Consider the following 27,757-nt stretch of genomic DNA (forward strand, 5'->3'; position numbering starts at 1 on the left):
ATTAAATTGATGTGTTTGTTTGTGATTATTGCTTTAAGTCCTGGAAAATTCCGCCACCATTCGACCTAATATTCGATTTATTTATTTCATATAGGAGGTATTACGGTAAAAAAGTACACAATAATACTGACCAATCAGCGCTCTCGAGAGGGTAGCCAGGCAGCTGCTCGGGTGAGGAAATTTACTGTAAACCAACAGCCAGACCAAGCTAGCAGAGATAGTGTCAGTTTGATGCCAAAACCACAGTTCATCAAACAGAAACTGAATACTCCAGAGGACACGTCTGTTTAGGGTCAGCTCTACGCCTGTCAACCTTAAATTGAGGTGAGTTTCCGCGTATGACCTGGTTGCTAACGGCTAACCGCCACACCTACTCAAAGTATTGAGTCATTGCAAAGAAATAAACCACCAGGAACCCCCATGACTTATGTTGAATGTTTAAATATTAACTAATGTCCGAGTTAGATTCATATATGGCAGATGAAACTGGTGGCTGACTTCTGAGAGGTGACGCCAGTTTCTAGTTAGTTAAAGGGGCACTATGAAGTTTTTGGGAAAGGGATTTTAATCATAGGGGGGAGATGTCTTTATTGACTGAGCTTTTTCTGTTTTCATGACTGAAAAAAGTCACGAAAACAGCATGAATATATCTGAGGTTGTGTTATTAACTCCCTAATATTGTAAATAGTCAAATTCTGAGTTTGAATTTTCTCTCCAAATCTACATTGTTCTTCATAGTGTCCTTTACACGGTCTAGTTAGGAGTTGAGAAGTTACATGTTTATGAATATATGCCAAAAATCCTTCATTACCAGAGTGAAGAAAGGGCTTGCCGTGCACCAAATAAACATGTTGGCATTGTTTTTTTAAAGATTTTTTTTTTGTTTTCATTTGGTCTAAAGTTTGGTCAAAGTTTTTGGTTTGCAGTAAGCTTTTGCATGGTAGCCAACGTTTCGACCACGACCAAACTGATTTGTATGGCGGTTTAGATATGAGTACCTTTAGCATTTTATCTATGCGTTATGTGCTCCTGGCATGATGTTTTTTTTAGACTTTGTACCCTTTTATGGATGCTTTTAATTGACGCCCTCTACACGCCCATAACTACCTTAGTACACACTGTTCAAACAGCAGTAAAAATGCTGCTGAGCTGCTTGTGTCAATACTTCGTGCTATCTAGGATTAGGCAGGATTGTGTTTGTGAATGAGAGGAGGAGCTCGAACATGTGACAGCCGCTGACCTTCTGACTGATGTGTTTCTTTGCAGGGATGAGGGCGCTGACTTTGCAGCAGCCAAATGTGGCCAAAGGAGAGCAGCAGCAGGCCACATGTGGGAGAAGCTTGTCTTCCAACTATGTTCCTCTGAGTCTGGAGAATAAGTTCTTAGCGCAGACCTCCACACTGATGCCTCAGCCTCACTCTCCACTGTTAGATTTTGCAGCAAATCCTTCCTCTTGTCCCTCTCTCCAGCCTTCCAGTCTGTCTTCCACCTCATCATCCCTTCTCTCCAGCTCTTCCCTCTCGCCCTTCCTCACCTCCCCTCTCCTCGCCTCCCCTCTCCTTGCCTCCCCTCTCCTCAGCACCGAGAACAAGCTCCTAGCTAGCTACTCTCCGCTCTCCTCTGCCCCTAATGCGTCTTTGCTCTCCACATCCTTGAGCAGCAGTGCTCTGCGCAATCGCTTTTCTCACACTCCTTCATTCCTACATCATGCTCTGGATGAGGAACAGAAGAGGGATGATGGAGAGGACGAAGACGGAGATGAAACATCTGAAGTGATGCAGTCCTGTTGTGAAGAAATAAGTGTGGTACATGAAATGCTTTAACCTGTTGAACACCATCTTTGATTAATCTTTTTCCATGTTAACACTATTTTCATGTGATTACTTCTGCATCAGACATATTCTGAGGAAGATGACGATGTTTCATCTGAAGGGGAGGAGAAGGAGATGGAGGAGGAGGATGCTGGGACAATCATGAAATTACCTGCCCTGGAAATAGTTAACCAGGAATTCGAACATATTTTGGACATCAGACAGGAGGAATTTGCTGAGGTTGAGAGAGGAGATGATAAGATTGAAGAGGAGCGGAAGGACAAAAAGGTTGGAGAAAAGATTTTAAACAGCATATGAGTGCATTTGTATGTGTTTGCAAGTTTAATATTTCTCTGCTCCAGTGCCAGGAAATTATATCCCTGTGCTTATTTTGTATGTGTTGGTTTAATTTAACACTTACGTCATTGTCCCTCTGGCTGTTCCACAGTATCTCCTGCTGAACTCTGTGTGTTGCTCCTTGGTCAATAAGAGCAAAGCTCCAGGTGAGAAGGACTGGGACTCAGAGGACAGTGTTTGGACCAGGATCACAAACCTCGCAAAGGAGATTTCTGAGTATGACCCAGAGTTTCCTCTCAAGGTGTGTATGTACTACCCTGCAGGAGGGTGGGGGTGGGGGTATTTATCTGAAGGCATTTTTATTTATATCCCCAAACTGGATTGGTGCTCCTGAACTTTCATGTTAACTTTATAACAGTAATGCTTTAACCCTACCAGGACTTCATCATCATGCTACTATCATGGTCAACCAATCAAGAAAAAAATCAGCCCAGGAAATGACATGTCAAAAAAAAAAAATAGTAGGAATACTATAAAATGTATCATAGAAATTACATGATTTGGTAGAAAACCATTTTTTAAACAGTTACCAAAACCTGACTGTCCTAAGTTGACAACGTTCAATCAACGATAGAATTCGGTTGTAATAATTTTGGTTGGTCATGTACAGCGTGCTTGTTGTTTCCTTAACCATTCAGGTGGCGGTTTACACTCGACAGCAGTTGAACATCCGCATCACAGCAAACTTCTTATTGGCACTGGCTGCCAATCTGCCCTCCACCAAGCCACATGTCCGCAGGTACTTCTGTACTGCAGTGCAGCTGCCCTCAGACTGGCTGGAAGTCATTAGAATCTATAGCATGGTAAGTCTTAATGAGCGTCTTAATGAGGAATCTGGATGCATTGGTGCTGTTAAGTCTTCCAAGTCTTAACAGTGTTTGTCCGTTTCCAGTGCTTCAGCCGCTCCATGCCAGCTTGCCTGAAGAAGGCGATGGCTGACAAGTTCAAGCAGTTCAGCGAGTATCAGCTGGCCAAATACAACACACGCAAACACCGCTGTAAACACAACCGCAACAGGCGCAAAGCCAAGGTACAGAAGCGTTCATTTCAAAACTAAGAGGAAACCAAATGGTACAAATACACCAGTGTTATTGACAATTATTAAGATTGTTTGTGCAGTTTCTATTTTGGTCTTAACTAATTTCTATAAATCAACACTCCACTGTTAATTTCTTCATTGTTTGCTCTATGCACACTGTCTTTGATTTTCAGAAACCCACTAATGAGAAGCTGAGTACGTGGGCAGGGTTGCTCAGATCACATGAATCTATGCTGAAGAAGTTTGTAAGTTTATATACTGTACTTTCCTTTGGTGTCACTCAATGAGTTCTTTGGTCAGTTTTACATTTCGAGTTATATTTTTAAAAAAGTTTTAGCTCACATACCCCTCTGCTATATATGCAGTTATGGGCCTAGTGTAGACTGGGATAAAAATATTTAGTCTGTGTCCTGGTGATTCTTTATTTTGTACGTATTGGACTTCCTCCTCAGCGTGTTCCTCATTCTTTGTTTTGCTACACACTCATGTTTAAACACTGTTTTTTTGTGTGTGCAGTTGCAGTTAGAGGAGAAAAAGGTGGTAGATAAAAAGCAGAGTGAGTTCAGTATAAAGAAGATGATCAAGAGGCTTCACATTAAAGAACCGGCTGAACATGTTATGGCCATCCTGGGAAAAAAGTAAGCCACACAAACACTTTTACGCTTGATAAGTTGGTTGAATGTAGTTGGTGTTTAGTTAGCAGTCTCGGGCCTGTCGTGTAATCTCAGGCTTTCCTAGAGGCGAGTAACTCTTGACGCTGGACTTGTTCTCCTTCCAGTTTAAAATGTGTTTGTGTTGGCCACAGGTATCCTGCTGACTTGAAGACGTTCACCCGCAGTGGAATGAAGGGCAACTGGGACAGGGAGAGAGCCGGGAAGCGAATGAAGCTCAAAGAGCCTGAGACATGGGAACGGCTGGTCAGTCTGGAGGGCAACAAGGCCGCCACCTGGGAGAAGCTCATAGGTCTGCTGAGCACATACATACAGGCACTCTTACCTTCCAGCAGGTGTTTGAGCGCACTGATTTCACCGTTTACACCAGATCTATTAAAGAATATAACATATTGCTGGTAAACACAACAAATGTTACAGATACAGCAAACAATAACTATTATAAGCTACAATTATGTAATCTGTGGAGATGATGGAGACTCCCTTTAAAAAAAGGCAAAATTTTGAGACTTGCTGTGGTAAGGGAAAGGTTATATTTACAGGGTTTCTGTCTTAAAAAGTCTAAAATTTGACAGTCTCAATTTTAGGCCTTAAAAAGTCTTAAATACATCCATATTTTACATATAGGTTACATAGACGTTTTCGTACTTCATTAAGGTCTTAAATTTAGTTCAAAGTGGTCTTGAAAATGTCTTAAATTTGACATTCAAACCTGCAGAAACCCTGTATATAGACTTAAGGAATTACTGTCCACAACACATTCTTAACTATTTGGGCCTATTTGTCTTCAAATGTTATACATGAAGATATTTCTTTCTTTGTGTAAAAAGTATTGTATCCATCTATTTCAATGATGCAGGTGTTTATTTTATTATTGATCGGTGAAGTTGGATCCGATCACAAGAGCTCACTCAAGTCGCTTCTTGACGTTTTTTATGCCAGGTATGAATTGATGAGCTGGAAGTTTTCCGCTTGTGATCAGATCACTCAGAGTGGACGCTAAAACCGAATGTGAACAGGTGCTTGGATATTCAAAGATTCACTTAAGTTGCATTTACATTTCTCTGATTTACGTCTCTATATTTTAGACAATAAGTCTCTTCCATTCATGGCCATGCTGAGGAACCTGAGGAACATGATCATTAAGGGCATCAGTGAGGCTCATCACAAGAAGGTCCTCAGCAGACTGACCAATAAGGTTAGTCATTTTTTTAAATAATAAAACATTTGTAGGACATGTTATTACATGCTTTGTGTAACTTTGTGTTTTTGATGTGCTTACAGAATGCTGTTATCCAGAGCCGACAGTTTCCCTTTCGGTTCCTTGCTGCCTACAAAGTCATCATGGAGCTTCACACTTTGGGTGAGATACAAACACATCAAGTGGCTCTCATTCTCTTAACTGAAATCTGATTAAAGAACTTTTAGGTAGCTTGTTTTTTAGATGTGGTATTTTATTCCACTCATTTAGTATATGGAAAAAGGCTGACAGTCCTACCTAAAATTTATTTTGAAATGAAGAACAAAAAATGATCCAGGTTATAATTGAGAAGTTATATTCATAAATACTGTAGCTGTAAAGAACGAGGCTGGTGATATTTTGTATTTTTCTTTATTAACAAAGCTCACTGAAAGAGAAGGATGGCAACTGATTATCAATGGATCTGCCAATTATTTTCTTGATCAATCGATCAATTGTTTGGTCTATAACAGGTCAGAAAATTCTTCGCCACGACACCCTAAAGCACAAGGTGACATCTTCAAATGCCTTGTTTTGTTTGGCCAACCATCCAAAGTGTAAAAGCAGGAAATTCTCACATTGGAGCACCTGGAACCAATGAATATTTTTTTGCCAGAAAATTCTTTATCTCTTCATCCACAGTTTTGAATCCCAGTTGCCCCCAATGCTCCCATCATTTTTTTTTTTAACTAGTGAAACATTACATCTCTATTATTGAAAATTTGCATCATCAGTAGGAACTGGTGAGCTTGGACCCAAGTCATCCAAGTTATCGAAAGATGGACTAATATCAGTAGTGTTTCATATGGTGGATCAACTTTTGATATTAAACCAAAATATGTTGATAAAGTAAAGTACCTTAACAAACCTTTCTCAGTGAATATGAAGTAGAAAAAAAAACTAAAAACAGACAGAACCTCCTCTTTGCCTCTCTGTCCTCCAGCCTCTGTATCACAGAAAGCAATCCCCTCTGTTGCTACAACCCTGGCGGAAATCCTGAAGAAGATTCCCAAGAGCAAGCGCTACAGTAGTCTGGAGTGGGATAAAGCTCCAAGGAGTAGAATCAGGGTGGCACTTGGAGTGCCCTTTGTCTATCGACTCTACCGAATGAAGAGGGCCCAGTACATAAAGGCCAAGTATGAAAATTTCCTTTGAGTTTCAGTGGTTTGAAAAAAAAACAATAATCTACATAATGTAGTTTTAAGTATAAACCCACATTTGTTTTTTAGGGTCCCTACAAAGTTTTGAAAGTTTGGACAACGCTGAATTTCAGTCTTTGGTTAGAAAAGGCTTGATTTTCAACATTATATGGTCTTTCGTCTACACAGTCATTCATATGAAACAAATATCTTTTACATTTTTTAATGAAATGATCTGTCCTCATTTGTTTGGTGTCTCCTTAAAGGGTAACCTTTTGTGGCTCCAGAGGAAGCTGCATGTAATCTGATTAATTGCCTCCAATGATGTCACTCTGTGACTGAGCTGCATTTTGGGTAATGCAGGCGCCAGGTTTTGAAAAGGAAGAAGAATACGTGAAATAAAAACACGATATCTCTGGTTCTGTTGTATTGATTTGATCATTTGTTTTTAAACTGTCCATAATGAGTCCTATGGTGTTTTAGGAGTGCAATGCAGGCCAGTGGACTGCTTTCCAAAAGTTGGTACCTACGTTAACCTCAGTGCAGCTTAGCCTATGATATCACCCGAGGCAATTTTTAGAACTCTTTAGATCTCTTCCTCGGGGGCCACAAAAGGTCTTTTAAAAAATGTTTTCATATATGCAGTTGTAGTCCCCACTTTAATGTGTTAAATTGGTGGAGTTAACCTTTAATAATAATAATAATAATAATAACTATGATCAAAACATACAGTCAAATTTAGTGACAGTATATATTGATTCGAGTGGGTATAAAAAAAAAATATATCTGCATTCATATTAACAATGTAGGTGTGATGAGGCTTCAAGAGTCTGGAAATTGTTGGTTTGTGTATCTTGAAAGTGCCTGAATTTTACTCTTTAAAAGCTGTACAAAATCAGTTTTTCGTTGTCTGCTGCTGATATAGCACAATATCAATTAGGAACATTCACAGTTGATTACAGCTTTTTGAGGCATCAGTGATAGCAGAGTGTCTGTAAGTTCTCCACCTGAAAAAAAATCAACCATGACTGATCAGGGAAAACAGTGAGCAGCACCTACCTATAGGAACTCAAAGTGAGCTGCCTGATCACAGGGAAGCACAAAAACATGGCATAACAAAACTGCCTCTCAAGAAAAAATTAGCTAAAACCACAGTGCACAGTTTTTTTGCTCTTTGGGAGATTTTGTTGGTACGATCACATCTGCTTGGATTAAAAAGAAAATGTGCTTAGTTCTCTAATATCTCTCACTCTCTCTCTCTGTCTATGCTTTCATCCAGTCAGAAGCTGTACACTGTTGATCTGTTGGACCGTTACCGCAAAGCTTTGGAGACGGCGGTCCAGATCTCCTGTCGTTTCAACCTGCCCCCACTCCCTGGACGCACCGTTATCGTGCTCAGTAATAACATGAGCACTTACGCGAAACCGAAATACGACTTCTGTCTACCACCAGACCCTGAGCAAAAGAACGAGGAGGAGGAGGACAACAACAACGAGGATGGGGAATGCAAGGAGCCCCCAAGCAGACGGAGGAAAGAGACAGTAGATGAAAAGCTTACTCCTTCTGTAAGAGCCTGTTTTTTTGTTTTTTTGTATAATTGCCATTATCACTGAATGTATGGGCTATTTGACTTTATGCTGATGTGTCCATATTTTAACATTTTCTCAGATGAGGGAGGTGGGAGCTTTGCTCTCTCTGATGATTGCCAGCAGTGCCGAGGACTGTCAGCTCTTGTTAATTGATTGGGTTCACTGCGAAGAAATCAAGCTGAAGTCTGATGTTCTTTTGGATAACATCAGGACTGTAGTGAAGCAAATGGCCAAAACCAGGGTTTGTTGTTTTTTATCGTGGAATCCCTCTTGCATTTCATATAATGAAGTTCTTCTCATCCTACTTTAATCCCTCATGGAGAGGGATTAAACAGAAGTGAAGTATATCCAAGAAATGTACTTAAAAAGTGCTTTAAGTGAATAAAAAATCGTGTTGGTAGACTTATAGATTTGCCGTTTTGAAGTTTCTGTTAATAGATTTTTGCCTTTATTGATTCATTAAGTTTTTTTTTTTTCAGTCAGGTTATGAAGAAAATGATTTCATCGGCACAGTGTTCAACAAGTCAAACAAGGTAGGTAGGAGTTTTATGATTAAAACAGTTGTTTGTAATTGCAACAGGAAGACATAATCTATAACAAGACTGTTTTTAACATGTAAGGAGAATAACAGAGAAGAACAGATATTTGTGTTCAAATGTAGGGAGGAAAAGTGGTATTAAAAACAATTATAACAGATGTGACGCATCCAGTGGAACTGGCTAACAGCGCACTCACGCACATTTAAAAGATGACTCAGTCTTTAAAGGAGGAAGCTATTTGGAGAAGAAATAGCAGGTGAAGTTTGGAGGTTCACATGCATTCCTGAGATATCAGGACCATCTCATCATGACACATGCAAATAGACAAACCATAAATAAAAAAAATATATATATTTTTAATTTATTATACGCTTTGCAGGTTGCACAAGTTTCAGAATGGAAGCACAGTACTTTTTTAGATGGTCTTGATTTTCTTCTTTAGACGACCGTACAGGACGCCTGCTGGTCACCCTTGACATCAGACATTATATGCTTTTGTAACTTAGGTGGACAACATCATCGTGGTGACTGAGAGATGGACAGAACGCAGGACTGCAGCGACCATCAACAACTACAGGAAGGAAATAAATGACAAAGCCCTCATGGTGCAACTCTTCTTGTCAGCAGATGGGTAAAGCTCCAAACCGCTACTGTAGCTGCTGTTTCTCCTGTATTCTATAGACAGTACTGGGAAGCTAAAGCTGCGCTCCAACCAGTCACAGTCAGTGGCGAAATTTGAAATTGATTTTAAAAAGTTTCTATTTCTGTTTTCCAGCTACATTGTTTCAGCATAGACAGGTACTCAGCTGGTTTCTGGTTCCCTTCCTGTCTCTAACTTATTCTGAATGCATTTATCATTGTATTGACTACTTGCAGAGAAGAAGAGCTCTCGCCTGACAGGAACTGTGTGACACTGACAGGCTTCAGTGAACAAATGCTGAGGTAAAGTGTCTGCTTTCGCATTTTCATCCAAGAACAGATTTATATTATTATTATTATTATTATTATTATTATTATTATTATTATTATCATCTTGCTTATATGCTTGATGAATGTTAGATGAGATGATAGATCACTCTTGGAGATGGAGTCAGCAGCTTGTTAGGTTAGAATAGCATTAGCCGACTGGAAATGAACCCCACCTACCTGCATCTCTTAAGCACACCAGTTAACACCTCACAGAGCTGTTGTCATGTTGGATTTTGTTACCCTTCAATTGCAGCTGTTAGCTGTTGCCCACTGTTGGCAGCCTGTATGCTAAGCTAACTGGATGTTGGCTGTAGGTTCATCTTACAGACATTAAAGTGGTATTGACATTCTCATCAAATTCTGTACAAGGGGACAAATAAGTGTATTTTTCCTCGATTTGTAACTAATTCTATGAATACGTGATCAGGTTTGTGGCGGAACGAGGATCATCGAGGCTGCTGGACCATGTAGAGCATTTAGACAGACTGTACAACATCCCACCACCAGACGGAGCTAAAAGTCCTGAGGCCACAAATAATGTTGTGGAAATACCAGCCAGCCCCAAGTTAAGGTAAGTTTTATTTCATGTTAAAGAAGCAGGTCTGAGCAGTTTTTTTTTGTTTTTTTTTACATTAATGGTCTGCTGTCCAAGATCTTTTTTTCCCTCCCTTTTCCACACAAGTTCAACACCAACTCCTTCCTCTGCCCTCAGGTGGCGAGGTGTACGCGTGTTTATCTCCTCCACCTTCAGAGACATGCATGGCGAGCGCGATATCTTGGTGCGGAGCGTGTTCCCGGAGCTGCGGCGTCGTGCTGCATCACACTGCCTCTACCTGCAGGAGGTGGAGCTGCGCTGGGGTGTGACAGAGGAAGAGTCAGAACGGGCCACGCAGCTATGCCTGTCGGAGGTGTGTCGCAGCCAGATGATGATAGGAATCCTGGGGGAGAGGTATGGCCTGGTGCCCCCCAAACCTGTCCTGCCCGACCTGCCGCAGCACGGCTGGGTGAGACTACTGATGCTTTGTCCTGTGGATGTTTTATTAAAATTGAGATTAAAATCAAACTAGCCTTAAAACTTAAAAGTAAAAGAGCATTTCTGCCAGTTTTTAAATGTGCATTAGAATTTTAAATATTCTTTTAAATGTTGACAGAAGCATCATTTGAATTCTTTGTGTGCAGCTGGCGTCAGCCCCAGCAGGCCTGTCTATCACAGAGATGGAGATCCGTCAGTTTGAGGCTCTTTACCCCGACTCAGCGCACCAGCGAATGCTCTGCTACTTCAGAGATCCAAACGTCGTCAAGTATGCAAAACATACTCACATTCACCTATCACTATTGGCTTTCCTTTAACTTTTCTATTAACTTAAGCTTTTCCTTTAACTTTGCTGGAAGCCAAAATTTAAGTAATCATTTTTATTTCATTTTCTTCTTGTTGCTCTCAGATCAATTCCTGTTGCTTGGAGATCTGACTTTGTTCCGGAATCAAAGGAGGCTGAGTCTAAAATGGCGTCTCTGAAGAAAAGGTTGCGGGACAATAAAGTCAAGGTCACTGAGAAGTGAGTTGTCTTTGTCATATTCAAACTGCACTGAAGCTGAAAAAGAAAGAGTTAACTTGTGGGACACCACTCTATTGCATTCTTAAATGAAACCATTACAACATTTTTTAGTTGAGACCTCCATTTTTCTGTCATAGTTACCCATGTGCATGGGGAGGAGTAGTGGACGGGAAACCGTATCTGAAAAACCTGGAGGACTTTGGTAAAGCAGTGCTGGAGGACCTGTGGACGGCGGTCCTGAAGCAGTTTGTGGAAGTGAGTTACTCTGACTGTTCAATCAGTTTAATTATCCAAACACCTCATTAACCAAAATTAGCTCTGTTTTGGAAGACGCATTCCACTCATTTAGTGAAATGTACTTAAAGGACCTTTTAACTGGTTAAGAAACAGTCTTACTAAAGCGCTGATACCTCTATATGACCTGAGAAACAAATGAGATTGTGAATAAGAAGATGACCTATTTCTACAGTATACAGATATATAAACTATTTTTCATGCTGGAGTGGTGAGGGTGAGTTATGTCGTCTCACAGCCTGAGGAAAGAAGCTTCTCTGTAGTGGTACAGCACTAAAACAACATCATTGTCACTGTCAAAAATGTCAACAGTGCTAATATACAACATACAGTAGACTGCTAATAAACTCTCTATTCTCCACATGGCAGGAGGAGGCAGAGGCTGAGGCTGTGTCCGGTGTAACAGAGCAGGAGGTGCACCAGGGGGCGCTGCAGAGGCAGTTCTTCGGCAGGGCGAAGCTGCTGGCCGGCGCTGTGGATATAGTGGGGCAGCTCCATTCCAAAGGAGGGATGATGGTGGTGGAGGCGGGACCTGGAGAGGGCAAAACTGTCTTCATGGTAGATTTCTCAAAGGAATTCTACTTAATTCTATTCTAACAGAGTGTAAATTCTCTCCATAGAAACTCTTTTTTTTTTGTATCTCTCTCCTCGCAGGCTGCTCTAGCAGACGCTCTCAGGACTGGAGAAAAGTCTAAGAAAAACCTTGTTTGTGACGTCTTCTCCTACTCTACAGCTGCTAGCCAATCAGCACGCTCTGTGGAAAACCTGCTTCAGTGCCTCGTTCAGTGGTTCAGAAAGATGAAAGATGCTGGAATGGAATCACCTCTTCCCCGTTCTTACAAGTAGGCATATTTCAGATTTCCCTTGAGACAACACTGACAAGTACATCATATTGTCTATACACTTGACAGCTATTTCCTGTCATCACAGAGACTTGCTGTCAGAATTTCACATCAGATTGGGTGAGATGAAGAAAAAACCTGTGGTGCTGCTAGTTGATGGGTTGGATCTTGTCCAGGACAGCAGAGGTCAGCTCAGCTCTGATTGGATTCCACAGCAGATTCCATCGGTCAGTTTCATGGACAAAAAACATTGGTCTTTATAACTGTGCATGGTTTGGACACAGGAAAAAATAACACTATTGAAATAATACCCACTGAATTCCTTTGAAACAGTAAAACTGAGATTCTCTTTTTTTCTTGTCAGAATGTTTGTTTAGTCGTGAGCGTCACAGGCAAAGCAGCACAGTCACAAACGCTGATGAAGAAAAAGAGAGGTGTCCTGATTGAACTGGGACAGCTTACCATGCCAGACCGCAGGGAGATAGTTGAGAAGGGACTGGACACCTTCGGGAAGAAACTCAGTGACTCTGCGTTCAACAACCAGGTGCTTCTCACATGTTTTTCAGCCGTCGACATCACAGCAATGGCATGTTTTGTGAACTTGGTCATGACATTTTAATTTCATGATTCTGCTATTGATACTGATAACAAACACTCTTTAAGGAAAAAAAAATGAAACATGCAAAGTAAGGAAACATCACATTTTGCTTTGCCTGCTTGTCCAGCTCCAGATCCTGACAATGAAGAAGGGAGCAGTGAATCCTCTGTACCTGCACCTGGCCTGTGAAGACCTGAGGAACTATGCCTCCTTTGATAAGGTTTAGTATCACTTTTTTTCTTTTTTTTTTTACATTTTCAACCGATACCTTGACTTGAAATCCATTTGAAAAAAAGATTACACTACACATACATGTGGTGAGCCTCATCACTGGGTGCAACCTAGTGTTTTTCCTGCATGCCTCAAGACAGCCAATCTATAGCACTATTAGATCTTGGTGCAACAAACATGCTGCATGCTTACTGGCTCACTGATGCAGATGAGATTTTGGGATTGAATGACATTTTTCGATACTCAATAGTATCGAGGCAATTCATTCATAAAAAGTGCGATACCCAGTGGTAGTGCTGCTACCAATAACATTTAACTCATAATGTACTCTCTGTGTCTTAGTTGAAGGAGAGCCTCGAGGACTTGCCTCAGTCTCTAAGTCAGTTGGTGCAGTACAGCCTGGACAGACTCTGCTCACAGTACAGAGACTTGTCGGGACTTCGCTGGGCTTTGGCAGCACTCACTGTCAGCACCACTGGTAAGACGTCTTAACGCATTTTGGAGCATTATTTTTAAACTTTATAAAGTGCTAGTTTGGGTTTCCAGGAAGTTCAATACTACAGATGCTAGTGTAGCTTTAATGATTATTAGTTGTCAGCTATTGAATTAATGCTCAATTATTTTGACAAACCATTTATTGGTTTGAGTAAGTTTTAAGAAAAAAAGAAGAAGTTCTCTGATCCAGCTTCTAAAATGTGTTACTCCTCTATGACATTAAACTGAATATCTTTGAATTGTGGACAAAACAAGACATTTGAGGGTGTCATCTTTAGCTTGAGAAAAAATTTATTGATTTTTTTCACCATTTTCTGACATTTTAGAGCACAAACAACTAATTGATTAATCAAGAAAATGTGTTATTTGACAATTAAAAATTATCTGGGTAATCTGTTTTTGGTTGCCTAAAGATGTTCTCCTCTTGATCGACAGGCCTGAGGGAGAGCGACTTTTACTCTGTGCTGAACACATGCAGTGACCTCTCATCACGGGACGAACAGGTCACATGGCAGAAAGTATTGCAACTGTCAAGGAAGCCCAAAGGACGTATTCCCATGGCACCTTTCACGCACATGGTGCAGAGTTTAAAAAGGTATGAATCCCACACGAGTTGAAAGCAAAACGGCAAGAAGTAATGACTGTGGCAGCATGTGAAAATTCATCTCCAACTTGCGGATACAATAACAAAATATTTTCACTCAAGTTTATTTTATTTCATTTTTTTTTTTTTTTCAAATACATATTTCTCTTTCCACTAAAATGTAATGCACCAAAATGGTTTAAACAGTTGTGGGCTTTTAGATGTCTTTTATGTTTGAGGGAATAATCTCAAACACTCCTGAAGGACAAAAAGTTATTGAACCTGTTTGGATCACTATTTGCAGTCTGATTGGTTTATCTCAATGCCACGACAATGACAACCTGCTGGCTCTAACCAATCGGGAGGTGAGGGGGGCCTTTGAGGAATTTCTCCTCCCAGCCAAAACTGACAGAACCAGAGCTCACCTCGTTCTGGCAGGTAAAATATGTACAGTGTCTTATAAATCAGTTCAAGTAAGTACAGTTCACGCTATATTTCGGTTAATCTTCTGTCACTGTGCCGTCTGTTTATACAGGTCATCTGTGGGCACTGGCTGACCAGCAGGGCACAGATACCTTCCTTCATTGTGAGGCCAACTCTGTCAAGCAGCTGCCGTCCAACCTGGTTAGTTGTCCCCTTCCACTGCACATAACATAAAGTTTAGCATCATGAGCAATGAGATGTAAAAAGAAATGATAGTCTAAACTTTCTTACAAAAACAAAACAAACTCTGTGCATGTCTTCACTAATGAAAAACCCTGGCATAACAATCAGAAATCCTGAGCACTGATGGTCATATGTGCCTGCTCTCTTTAATCAGCTGGCTCAGTTTGTAATCATCAAGTATTTTTAGTTGAACTTTGCCTACCTAATCTCACTTGCTACTACTGTATTAGTTTTCAGAATGTTTGGACCTACACATCCATCATCATGTATGTAATTGTTGAGAGTTTTTCCCAGCTCACATCCAAATCAAAAATACACATTTTTCCTCTTACCTGTAGTGCTATTAGCCAGTTACATTAGGATTTTTGGAGATATCTGCCAAAAGGATGAATGCTTTCACTCCAGTATACTGGAACTAGATGGCACTCAGCTTGTGGTGTCAAAAACAACTCAACAACAATGACTATTTCCACAAATCATGACCCGTGAGCAGTTTCATTTTCTGTTTGTATCACCAAAAGCTCAGCCAAGGTGGACAACATTCATTTTTACATCCTGCACTGTCACAGACACAAGCCTCTTATCCATGAGCACAACAATACAAAAACAAAATTGCTCCTGCATGAAAGTGCTCACAACAAAGTCTGTGGATTTTCTTGAGTAACTGGTTTGAGATTTCTGGAAAGCGACGTTGCTGAGCTTTTCAAATATATTGTTTTTATGACACTGTTTGTCGAAGCTCTGTATTGACTGTGAATTTTACTCAATCAGGACTTTTGTGCAGAGGGATTTTGTGCAAAGAAATTCTCCCACAGTTACTTTCAATCTCTTGTAGATTTGAGCTCTTTCTTTTTTGCTTTGTTCAGATTCAAAGTGGCCAACTGGAGGCACTTTATTCTCTGCTTGCCAGCTACTACTTCCTGTACGCTAATGTGCGCCACAGCCTCCTACACCACCTTCTTGAGATCTACAGCTCCTGTGGTGAGTGTGAATGACGATGCTGTATGACAAATGTGGTGAAAACTTGTGACAGTTGCGCTGCTTTGGAGACAGTTCTTCCCTTTAATCCTTCACTGTGTGTTGTATGCATTTGCTGATGAATGATGGCAAAACCCAAAATCCTGATGTTTGTATCCTGTGATATTTTGCCTTTCCTGTAGATGACAAAAGCAAGTGTGTGCAGTCATGTAAGTGCTTAAAAACACATAACTCACAATTTTCTTTCATCTGTGTTGAATTCCTTCTTCATAAAAATTGATCTTTGTGTTCTCAGATGATGGCTTCGCGGATCGTCTAAAACTGCTGGAGTGCTGGAGTTTCGTGCAGCGCCACTCCTTCCTGCTCTCATCCTGGCCGGCTCTTTGCATTCAGCAAGCCCTCAACGAGCCTCCTGAGACCTTTGCTCACACCTGGGCACAAGGCCTGATGGGAAAAGGTGGAGTCCGAGTAGTCGAGTGGCTGAACAATGACTATGAGGAGAAACTTCGAGGGCTCAGGTGAGAAGGATGTCTGTCAGGTGGTTATGAGAACTGTGCGGAAGTGTTCCCCAAATCCACTTTTTGTTGAGTGTTTTGATTTAATATGTGTTTACGGTCTATGGTCTTGTGTGTTTCATTACAGGAAGCTTGTGTCGACCTTCTCCTCAGCTCCGACCTGTTTGGTTTTGAGCTCAGATGAAGCTCAGATGGTGGTTGGCACCAGTCAGGGAACACTGCATTTCTTCAACACAAAGACCGGACAGGTATGAACGTATTTTCCAGTAGAAATGTCCCCTGATCCTGTCATTCATTTTAAGGCATTGTAGATTAACTGGGTAGTTTGTGTTCATGGACTCTGTTTTGAAAATGAGAAGCAATCCTGACCAGTTACAGACTTACAGACTATCAATTTTCAGTTCCCAGTCAGAACATTTACATTTACTGAAGAAATTTGTATATATGGCATTTAAGGTTTCTCGGTCCTGCAGAAATGTATTATCAAGCATGTGAACACAATAATTTTGAATGTGTCATGTTTTTTGTTTTTTTTTAATCTGAGAATAATTACTGTCCAGTTTTCAAATGTGCTGAGAAAAAAAATCTAACATCACTCTCTCATGGATGTGAACAGGAGGTGAAATCGATGGTGAGCAGCTGTGACGGCATTTCAAGCTCCGTCTTTCTGAAGGACGGACGTCTCGCTACCACCTCCTTTGATGGACGAGTAGAGTTCTGGGACATCGAAAGTGGCTGCAGGTTAAATACACCTCAGGCTTAACTAACCATTAGATTCTTGAGATACAGCACAGGCTAATGATGTTTGAGTTAATTGATTTGTATTCCCTGCAGGTCTGCTGTTATTAATGCCCACACTTACGCGATAACAGCAAGCGACGCCACTGAAGACATGAAGCACCTTGCAACTGCGTCTCTGGACTCCATGCTTAAAGTTAGTCTTAAACAAATCACATTGGAAAATCAGTTCCTATTTCTGGTGTTTGTGTTTCTACATTTACTGTGATTTTTAAATACCTTTTTACTTTTAATTTTTTATTCTTTATTTTATGTGGGGGGAAGACTAGACACAACTTTTTACAAATCCGTTCAACAGTCAGTGATAATCTTCCTTAATCACGCTGACTGAATGTTGTTCATCTATCAGGTGTGGTCTTCGACTAAAGGTCACGAGGTAGCGTCCCTGCCTGGCTCTGGCCCCTTAAACTGTGTGACCTTTGACCCCGAGGATCGCCTGCTGGCTGCTGGTTGCTGGAATGGAAATGTGATTATATGGAACTGGCTCCAGAATAAAACTCAAGTGGTGAGTTATCATGAGGAGAGGCCAAAAAAAGTCATGTGGGTTTTTTTCCGTACACACATGCTGGCTCTGTTTGACGCAGTTTGACCCAGCATGTCAGGACAACACAGCTGGGATTTGCCATTCCATCCAACTACTTAGATCTGAACATGCAGACACTCTTGAAAATGTCTTCCTCTCAGGTTTCCTGAACAGAGTTGAGTTGTGTCTGGCAACTGTAGCTGGTTTGGGGCTCGTCACGGGTTGACTGCGGGCAAAAGCAACATGATGTAACTTATTTTAGCCTTAAAATAACAGCTTCAGCATCATTTTGATGATACGGTGTTTGTAGTGTAACACACAGAAACTGTGGGGGGCGGCAAATTGCAAGAAATGCCAATTTCATGTTGTGCAATTTGGTGCCCCCTGCAGGTTCTGAGTGCAACACTGCTGTTGTAAAATCTAATCCCAAGTTTGGTATACTTTGGCAAATGTAATGTAGGTACTATCTATAAACAGAACTCTCTACATCATATCAATGGAACGTGTTGAAAACTACTTGCAGCATCTTGAAGGATGTATGTAATGCTGTGATCCTTCCCTCTCAGTGCAGAAAAAAAGTGATGGGGGTGGAGTGGCTGAGACAGAGACAACATTCACCCTATTATAAGACACTGTACCATCAAAATTATTCTGAAGCTATTTTAAGACAAACATAAGTTGCACAATGTTGGTTTTAATGAAGCCAACAACTCAGTTAACCAGCTTTGCAAGTAGTGTACAGAAAGGCTAATTTCAAAAAATTACCTCTCAGCCATTAACATATACTACATCAACACAAGATGGGCAGAGCGCTGGGCCTTCTCAATAGGATGTAAGAGGGAAAAGATAAAATTATAATCATACTACAGTGTTGCGGATAGATGATCGCCATTGTTGCTGGGTTTTTTTTAAAAACACAGTTGTCCACTCTGTTCCCTCAGTCGCTGTCCGGTCACCAGTCCTCAGTGCGCAGCGTCTCCTTCTCCTCCTCATCCATGCTCTGCTCTGGCTCCATGTCTGGAGAGGTCAGGGTGTGGTCAGTGCCCACCTCCACCTGTGTGGGATGTTTCCAGGCTCACACCGGAGCCACGGAGGCCCTCACCTTCCTGTGTGAAGGGAGCATGCTGCTGAGTGCTGGCTCTGATCACATGGTGAGTCACTGCTGCATGTACATACATGAATACTTAAAATTAAAGGGACAGTTCACCCCTAAATAGATAATGTGTTTTTTTTTTACTCTTACATTGAGTGTTGTTTAGCCATCTGGACTGTTTGAGTGTTTCTTCTTGTCACTGATTTTGAAATGAACCAAACTCCTTTTTCTTTGTATCTTCTTGTCTTTCTGTCAAACAGATCCAGCTCTGGTCAGGAGGACTTGGGCGTGCAGACACTGCATTAATAAATGATGAAGTAAGCTCCTCATCCGTCTTATGTTTAAGTGTGAACTTCATGCTTAGCTCATCTTCATAATTTTTAAGCTGAGCTATCGTCTGTGTGTAAACATACTAACTGTATGATTGAAAAAGACCAGACATAAGTATATATATTTTTTGTTATTTGGCACTGTATTTCCTATACAGATCCTCTCATTTGATCTTTTAGTACGAGGTGGAGCCTCCTCCGAAGAAACGGAAGTCTGTATCCTCTAGGCCCGCTGCTCTGTGTGTGGCTGTTAATGGAGCGTATGCTGCTGTTGGATACCATGGAGACGGCTTCAAAGTCTACAGTCTTGATACAGGTGTGATTATGTGCTAGGAATGTCAAAAAAAAACAAGCTTTACACTTTACTAGATTGAATCACTGGATGATGCCATCTGATGGAACAAATACAGGTGTGTGAGTAATGCCTACAAGAAAAATCAGAAGGAATGGCTTCATGTTCTTTTTCTTTGTATAAAACACGTATCCATTTGTTTAGGTGGTGAAGGTGTTTATTTAGGCAATAAGTCACTTAAGCAAGACACGCTTAATGTCAGGTGTGAACTGACACTATCCATTTGTGATCGTATCACTCAGGTCAGATGGTAAAACCAGACATCAACAGCCTTCCTGTTCATTCCCAGGAGTACACAGGGCCGCATCTTTGTGGAGTGTTCTGCCCTGATTTGATGAAAAAAAATGTTTTTTTTTCTTTTACTGCAGGGGAGCAAACAAGGGAAGAAGTGTCATGGATTGAATGTCTCCCACAGGGGGTCAAAAGAGGTACATCTTCTTCTGATAAATAATCATCAGTAATGCGGATATAATGACCAAGTGGGAAAAGACAAATATTAAAAGAAGAAGAAGAAAATGACATCACTTTACAGCAACAACGTAGGAATGTCCCAAGTCTAAGATGATATATAGTTTTATATTTTGATAACTATATATCTTTATATTGCCCAGCCCTACAAGGGTTTCACCAAAGATCTTGAAGGAGGAAAAAGAGATGATATAGATATAGACTTTGATTGTGCAGAATAACAAAAGGTACTCAAGTGAAATAGCTCAGAGCAGACAACATAAACATACTGCAACAACAATAGAGAAACCAAAAGACAAACTAACACATCTCCCAAGAGAACATTGATGAAGCTCTGGTTTCACCAAGCCACTAAATTATAAGATGATATATTCATAACATCAATCAGCAAATACAAAGCAAAGAGATACACCTTAATAGTTTCAAGAAATGAAACTAATACAATTGTAACAATCCCTGAAATGTAAATAAAGATTATATTGAATAACAAAGACACCAATCATGAACGTACATAGATAACCTGCCTGATGCAGGAGTGTATACCCCAACTCTCCTTCACCCTGTATGAGTTGTAAAATCACAAAGTAGATCTGGTAAACAGACTATAACTGTGTATGTTTATTTATGGATCCCCATTAGAAGCACAGAGATTTGTCTATACTCTTGAAGATGAAAAATCCAAATGCGATAAAAAGTACAAACTGTTCTACTGAGAACAGTCAAACAAGCTATGCAGACACATGATAGTAGAGTACAAGCAGCACTATTATGTATAGCATCTGAATAAGTGAATGCTCTGTGTATATGGATAAAACTAAAGCTGACAAATTGAACTGATGAAAGACGTCAAGATACTGAGAATATATCTTTTCTAATCGTAGCTGAGAAGATTTGGGCCCCCAGATATCTTGACGTGTCCGTTCTGTGCATGCTGTGGGTCGTTCTGGACGCGGAGAAGAAGGAACCTGAGCTGCTGCTGACTGCAGGAAGTGACAAGCGTGTGAGGGTGTGGAAGAGAAAAGGAGGAGAGGAGGGGATGCTGGGAGGCCTGGAGGAGCAGGGATTATTTGGTGCCCAATCAGGCGTCGTCCTGGCATTAGCGCAAAACTCCACATACCTGGCCTCAGCTTCAGGTAAGTGTTAGAGAAATGTCCTTGAACATCAGAGAAATACATGCTATCATGGTTTTTAGAGCAACATGATATATTTCTCAAGTACAAGGTGCTTTTAAGGAACAGACATTTTCTGCTGATTACTGTATTATTCTCTGTGTATCTCATTGAATTAGATGACTGCACCATTTTTCTGTGGCTGCTCAGCGTTCTGGCTGAAGACCCCTGTATGGACCCTCATGCAGTTCTGAGGGGCCACACTGGAGGAGTCACCTGTCTGGCTTTCAGCCCCGATGGTGGACAGCTGCTGTCTGGTGGGAAAGATCAGGTACAATATATTTGAGCTACAGTTAAGATTTTGTTTTTGATGCGAACACTGACCATATTAATAGAAAACAATTGCTGTAGGGGTGTTTAAGAGTAACTAAACCCCAGATGTTTGGCTAAAGTGCCTCTACCCTGGAAATTAAAAAATGCCTCAGCATGGGCATGACTGGCAGTCGGTACTCTAATCGGTACTGTAGATATGAGTCTGTGATTGTTCAGTGCAGCGCAGTACTGATGAGTGTCTTTGTTTCAGGCCCTGATGGTTTGGGATGTTACTGCGTCTCCTCCTGCTCTCTCCAAGTCACTCCCCCACTCTCACAGAGACTGGATCACCGGCTGTGTTTGGACTCCAGACTGTGTGGTAAATCTTCATTACTGTCAGTGTTGTAAAGAAATGTAACCAGAGAAAGTCATATTACTATACTAAATTAAGGGATCCTTATCAGCTTCCCTTTTCTCTTCCAGATAAGCTCATCAAACGATGGGAGGCTCTGTTTATGGGATCTGCTGGCAGGCGAATGTCTGAAAGAAATCTCCTGGAGGAGCCCTCTTACATCTGTCTGCTGTGTGGTGAGCAAATTGCACATCTGTCTGTCAGAGAAAATACAGGATGCGGTGTTTCCTTCTCTCCAGAAAAAAACTTGTATGCATTTCATTGACGCATTGATGGAGAAAATGAGCTCCATATTTCGTGAAGATTGAGATCTTGTGTTGACTTGGTGTTTCTTTGTGCAGGGTCAGTATGTGATCGCTGGCTGTGCAGAAGGAGTGCTCCACGTTTGGACCTGGAAAACGGGTGTTGAAATCTCCCACATTGCTGCACACAAGCAGCGTATCCATCACTGCTCCCTCCTGCCAAATACAGGTAAGCTTACTGGAAAATGACTACAAGCACACTTACAGTATTTGAAACTGCTTTTCCCTTTTAAATTCATACTATATGATATGATAAGAGTCCGAGGCTGAGTTTTTTTTGTTTTTTGTTTTTACCACAGAAGTCAACCCAGAAGAGATGTCTGTTTTCACTGCGTCTGACGATGGTATAGTGCAGCTCTGGAAACCACTACAGGTCTGTCAGTGAGAATCAAAGTTTATGCATTTTAGTTTGTTGATTTGGTCTCATCTTTAGTTGTTTTTTAGTCTAGATGCAGGGAAATAATGACTTCCTCATGGTTTTTGAACATAACAGAGCATACACTGTCATTTATTTCTCTGTTTCTCTGTATCTTTACGTTCAGGTGGAGCACAGCATGACCTTCCAGGGTCACAGCGGTGCAGTATCTGCAGTTTCTTGCTTTGGAAGGTCCCCAGATTTCTACACTATTTCTGAAGACCGCTCGTTGCGATCCTGGTGTTGGACAGAACGTAATACTTGATACTCTACCTTTATATAATGCCATGAATATGTATTTTACGCCTTACACTTTATGGATATACAAATATACAACTGATCATGCAGCATATGCATCTTTCAAACAAAGTCGTCTGTGTTTTACTGTCTTGTTTTTTACTGATAAATTCCAGCATCTTTCATGAGATGAAGAAACACATTACCCAAATGTCTCCTTTTTACATCCAAACTAACCTGTCAGAGTTTGTTCATGTCTGCAGAATAATCTTGTCAATCTTCCATTAATCAAGTCACAATGTTCCAGGTCATTTTCATAATTTGAAAACACTCTTTTCTGTGTATATTACTCTTCGCAGTCATCACATGACACTCCTCAGTGAAGAAGACACTACATGGTTAATAAGCAGTGTATCCCAGTTCACCTGTGTGTTCTGTCTTTCCAGAGGGATCTCCAACACAGAAAGGCTCAGTCACAGCTCTCTGCTTCTCTCCCGGAGATGATCTACTTCTCGCCGGTTATGAATCCGGTTTGCTGAGATTATGGCAACGCAATGCCGTGGTTGGACAAAAGCAGGTGAAGGCATACATCAGTACACAAGAAATAAACGGATGTACAGTGGACACGTGTTTGTTTTGGTTAGATTTTCACATGCTGTGTCTGTGTGGGCGTACGTGTGGGTGTATGTCAGACTTCTGACAGGGCCATCACAGCAATCTGCTCCATGCCTGACAACCAGTTTGCTGTCGCCTACATGGGACCTGTTGTTGATGTGTGGAAGCTAGTGTGGAATAAACAACACGGCACCGCCAGGTAAACAACAGCAAATCAGTCACACTACTAAGCTACCAGCTGCACCATCCTCCTTTTTTTGTTATTTTATTTCTTGAGATGAGACATGTTATGCTCATTTTCAGCGTCATAATTTTATTTTGGGTTATTATTAGAATAAGTTTGCATGCCTTAATGCTCAAAAAGCACATTGGTTTTCCAAAACTGTCCAGTGCTGCAGCTCTGTATTCCTCCTTTGTCTGAAACACTCTTTTAGTTCCCGTCTCTTTAGGGGCTGAATGTGACAGGGAAAAATTGAAAATACAAACCAAAAGTTCACTGCCTTTTTCTTTGTACAAAATTAAAAACAAATATTAAAGAAATATGTAGATGACAAAATTTATTTTTTTGTTTTCCTTCCTTAAATTTGCAGTTAATTGAAAGGGACGACAAGAAGTGAATTGAGAAGTCCACATTATCAGAATAATGTGTTAAAGTCAGTGCATTAATTCAGAGTGCTCCATTAACCCAAATTTAGTTGTTTTGTTTTTTTTCATATATTTTTTATAGCTTTTTTCATCAATATTTACAAGATGAGTTTGTATCAACATTTCACTCCTACTCCCACTCGACCACTCTGAGCCGTCAGTGTAGCTACAAAACAATAATGATCATTTACAAAATGATAATATTGATAATAAAAAAACAAACTAAAGGGCCATATGAATTTTAAGAAGTTAGATTTTCAGGTCTTTCATCCAAAAATGCAAGAATTGAACATTGCTTACAATAATTAACCCACAATCTTAAACAAAGATCCCAAAGTTTGGGAACACTCGCAGATATTGTAACAGCTCACTGTTGATGTTTGGGAGCTGTGATATATGTGTGTTGACTTTAAGAACAAGATGTGAAATTGAGAGCGCCTTTTCTATGGGGACAGCAGATCTATTGTGATGAGCTTGAGTGTCAGCACTAACCCATCCTGCTCTGTCCTCCTGTTGCTTACAGCCTGGTGAAGGTCAACACGTACAACGTGACAAAACCAGTGATCCACCTCAGCTACTGTTCAGTCCTGATTGGTGTGTCACGCATAGGACAAATATTCAGCGTCCCATCTGACAATGACGACAACATGTGGAACTACAGAGTCACATCGTAACTACATACATGATTAGTTGATGATGATTAGGTTTTTTGACTGTAGAGAAAACTAATTTCTTTGATACGATAAGGTGCTGCTGGGTTTCGTTTCCCTTTACATTGAGGATTTTTCTTTCTTGCCTGTATTGCAGTTGGGAGGATAATGTCCGAGTTTTGGGTATCATCCGTAATGACGAGAAAAGCATGTGGCTGGTGGGCGAATCAGAGGGAGAAGTTCACATTGGCTTCATTGTGAGTTTGTAAATGATAATAATCTAGTAAAACAACACATATTAAAAGTAAAAAAATAGTGGAAGTATTTAATGAAATGAAAATGTTTCATTGCCAATTAAATGATTCTACTTGGCTAAACTTTTTTTTATATAAAACAATATCATCATTGTTCCAGTTTAGATAATGTGACATCAGTTTGTTAAATGAACATTTCCTTTTTGTCTCAGATGTCCAAACATTTCAGTGAAAAGTCAAGTCAAACCTCACGTTAAGTGCACCACATACTTTGTTTTCAGTAAATGTGATTGTTGCCTGTATCCTCTCCTCCCTCAGTTTGGCATGGGCCCCAAAACCCACATCAGTTCAGCTTTCAGTATGTTGAACCTGGAGACCAATGATGAGGAGAAGAAAAGGAGCATGATATCAGCTGTAACGATGAAAGGAGGTACTAAGCAAAACTAAAACTGTTAGTTACTACTCTTTCTTCAAGCATATCCATGGCTACTTGAGCTACTGCTACTGTTTTGATTTGTATTGTTTATCATCCAACGTCTTGTACGTTCTTTCAGACTTTGTCGTGTGTGGAGACAGGGAGGGCAACATGTGGTTCATACAGCCTCCGGAGCCTTCCACATGGAGCAACAGAAAACCTGTAAGAGCTCAGACACTGTGAAGAACAAATGTAAAAAGAATGTATATTGTTGTATCGTAAAATGTATAAAATCCAGCATTCAGACTCTCACATAAAGGTCCGATGTGCAGGATTTAGTGACATCTTCATAGCTATGTTTTTTTTTTTTAATGATGATGTTTTATCCCCAGGCCCATAGCGACAGGATCAGTGTGCTGAGACTCACTGACCGCATCATCATCTCCGCCTCCCACGACAGGACAGTGAAGCTGTGGGACAGAAAGACAAAGAAGCAGGTACATCACAGTCTTCAAAGAACAGTCTGACATTTTAGGAAACATACTTACTCGCTCCATGGTGGATAGTTAGATGACAAGATATTTGTACGCTGAATACGATGGCATCAGACAGTTGTCTAAGCAATGACTTAACTGCTCTGTCCAACATTAACAAAGTTAAAAGTCAAATGAGACATAAGGTATTAACTATTGAGCTTTAGTGGTGCTGGTAGATGGATTTTATTAATTTTGGACAGAGGGAGGGTAACCGTTTCCCCCGTTGCCTGTTATTATGCTAAGCTAAGCTAACTAGCTGCTGCCTTTAAGAAGGTGGACCCATCTTCTCATCTAACTCAAGTCAAGAAGGTTTTCTTGTGCAATAGAAAAACATTTTCCTTATATGTAAATCTAATACGTTAAAAATCTTGGGTGTTTTTATTTATTTGTTTCAACTTATTTATTTTGTATCTTGCAAAATGCAAAGGGTAAAGAATAACAAAATGAACATAAAAGTAAGTGAATTTAGACATGAATAAAATTAATGCAAAATTAAATGGAAACATGAATAAATAAGTGGATTAATACAAAGACAAGTAAATACAGAAGCAAATTAAAACACAAATATCAATGTATGTCATATTTTGTACATTAATTAATACATTAATTTTTAATACATGGTTTGTACATTTAATGGTTTAGTTTTGTATCTGTAAAAATAATATATTTTGTATCTTCATATGTATTGAAAAACTGTATATATTTAATAATACATTTGCAATGTCTTATAAAAAATATCAGATTACATTTTCTCTATATATTGACAAAATATATTGGTTATTGACATTTTTCTTATATTTTAAAAAAGATTAAACACAGTCTAAGACATTAGTCTTTCAGTGACTGTCATCTTCTGTTCTCTATCTCTTCCCCCAGGTGGGAATGTTTGTGTGTGAAGGACCGGTCGTGAATTTGGAGGTGAACCCTAAAACACCCACCGAGCTGGTCTGTGGTGACGTGCAGGGAAAGCTGTACTTCCTGTCCTGGAAAGAATGAGACTTAAAATACTAAAAACTTAATTCAGCATTTAAGAAAATGTAACTACACAAACCAAAGGTTGTTTAGCTTCCTCTTCGCTTCCATTATAGTGAATGTGCACCATATGTATTTACAAAAAACTCTTAAGTAAAATTATTTACTCCACAATAAAGGAGTCCTATGTTTACATGTGCCTTTTAATTTAGATAGTAAGTGAAACTTGCAAATGTAACAATCAAGTGTAAAGAATATGTTTGAATTTTGAAAATATCAGTTTTGTGTGAGCTGAATTATTTCTTTTAGTTGAAAATTGTATGTGGAAAGAGAAATGTGGGATATGAGACACTTGAAGTGGAAAAAGATGGTGAAAAATAAAATCTTTTCTTTGACACTAAAGTTATGTTCAGTCTGTAATTTGTTGTTGTTTTCAAAGGACAAAATGAGACAACCCCCTAGAAATATGTCTCTCTGTATATTTCTTTACTGTTGACACATCTGTCAGCATTACATTTCTTTTTTATTTTATAGTTGTGGGATAAAAGCAAAGGTGGTGATAGCCCTGTTTGAGTGAACGATCATATTTAAAGGTGGATTAAACCAAGACCAAAGGGTTGCTTGCTGTTTGAAACATGTTTTGTGGAGACTGTGTGAGACATCAGTGGCTGACATGTAAACACAGCTTATCAGCTAATGCTTTTACAACTCTGTTATCTGCACCAAAGTGCTTCTGTTATATTGACAATGAGCCTCCTCTAACAGCAAAGACAAATATAATACTCTTGCCTAAAAATCAGACTGTTCAATAATCTTGATGCCTTTCTATTAACTATGTGGAGCCACTTTATATTTCTTTTGCGTTGTCATCAACTATATCAACTAGTCATTGTTTAGGAGAATGCTCGTTTCTGAATGAACTTAAACATTCAAAGAAGACTTGACCGATCTGAACTGAACATCTACAGGTCTGTTGTATGAAGATATAAGATCAAAAGTTAACCTCCTGTGAAAAATTATTTAAATTTAAAACATTTTCACATGGGGGCAGTGATGAGTGTACTGTGCTTGAGTACAATTGTGAGGGATTTGTCCTTCACTTGAGCATTTCCATTTATGCTACTTTATTGAAAGCAAATATTGTCTTATTGTAAAATATAATTCTAATATTACAAAGAGAATGTACTTTTTACTGAACAAATTTTAAA

General features: G+C 40.0%; 1 protein-coding gene across 2 annotated transcripts; it reads left to right on the forward strand.

Moving 5' to 3' along the window:
* Positions 1–166: 166 nt before the first annotated feature.
* tep1 (telomerase-associated protein 1) lies at positions 167–26,960 on the forward strand. Of its 2 annotated transcripts, none has more exons than XM_037083241.1 (57): positions 167–324; positions 1,267–1,805; positions 1,896–2,099; positions 2,260–2,409; positions 2,807–2,971; positions 3,061–3,198; positions 3,381–3,452; positions 3,724–3,845; positions 4,013–4,170; positions 4,967–5,076; positions 5,163–5,241; positions 6,062–6,254; positions 7,537–7,822; positions 7,926–8,087; positions 8,326–8,379; positions 8,892–9,016; positions 9,262–9,327; positions 9,782–9,925; positions 10,067–10,358; positions 10,534–10,655; positions 10,797–10,910; positions 11,048–11,165; positions 11,574–11,762; positions 11,859–12,046; positions 12,135–12,273; positions 12,411–12,590; positions 12,772–12,864; positions 13,218–13,353; positions 13,806–13,965; positions 14,258–14,391; positions 14,489–14,577; positions 15,486–15,600; positions 15,780–15,806; positions 15,893–16,115; positions 16,240–16,360; positions 16,729–16,853; positions 16,947–17,046; positions 17,260–17,415; positions 18,375–18,584; positions 18,787–18,843; positions 19,036–19,171; positions 19,576–19,635; positions 20,557–20,808; positions 20,964–21,115; positions 21,368–21,475; positions 21,580–21,684; positions 21,850–21,979; positions 22,110–22,183; positions 22,353–22,479; positions 22,909–23,039; positions 23,155–23,276; positions 24,246–24,392; positions 24,530–24,629; positions 24,945–25,056; positions 25,181–25,263; positions 25,434–25,538; positions 26,454–26,573. In XM_037083241.1, exons 2-57 carry the CDS (start codon positions 1,269–1,271, stop codon positions 26,571–26,573), a joined length of 7,917 nt encoding a protein of 2,638 aa, XP_036939136.1. In that variant the 5' UTR covers positions 167–324; positions 1,267–1,268. The 2 variants fall into 2 exon arrangements, with proteins under 2 accessions (XP_036939136.1, XP_036939135.1); XM_037083240.1 differs by having other exon boundaries at positions 168–324; positions 12,411–12,632; positions 26,454–26,960.
* The last annotated feature ends 797 nt before the right edge of the window (positions 26,961–27,757 follow it).

Source organism: Acanthopagrus latus, chromosome 21 (genome assembly GCF_904848185.1).
Source record: "Acanthopagrus latus isolate v.2019 chromosome 21, fAcaLat1.1, whole genome shotgun sequence".
NCBI classification, from domain to species: domain Eukaryota; kingdom Metazoa; phylum Chordata; class Actinopteri; order Spariformes; family Sparidae; genus Acanthopagrus; species Acanthopagrus latus.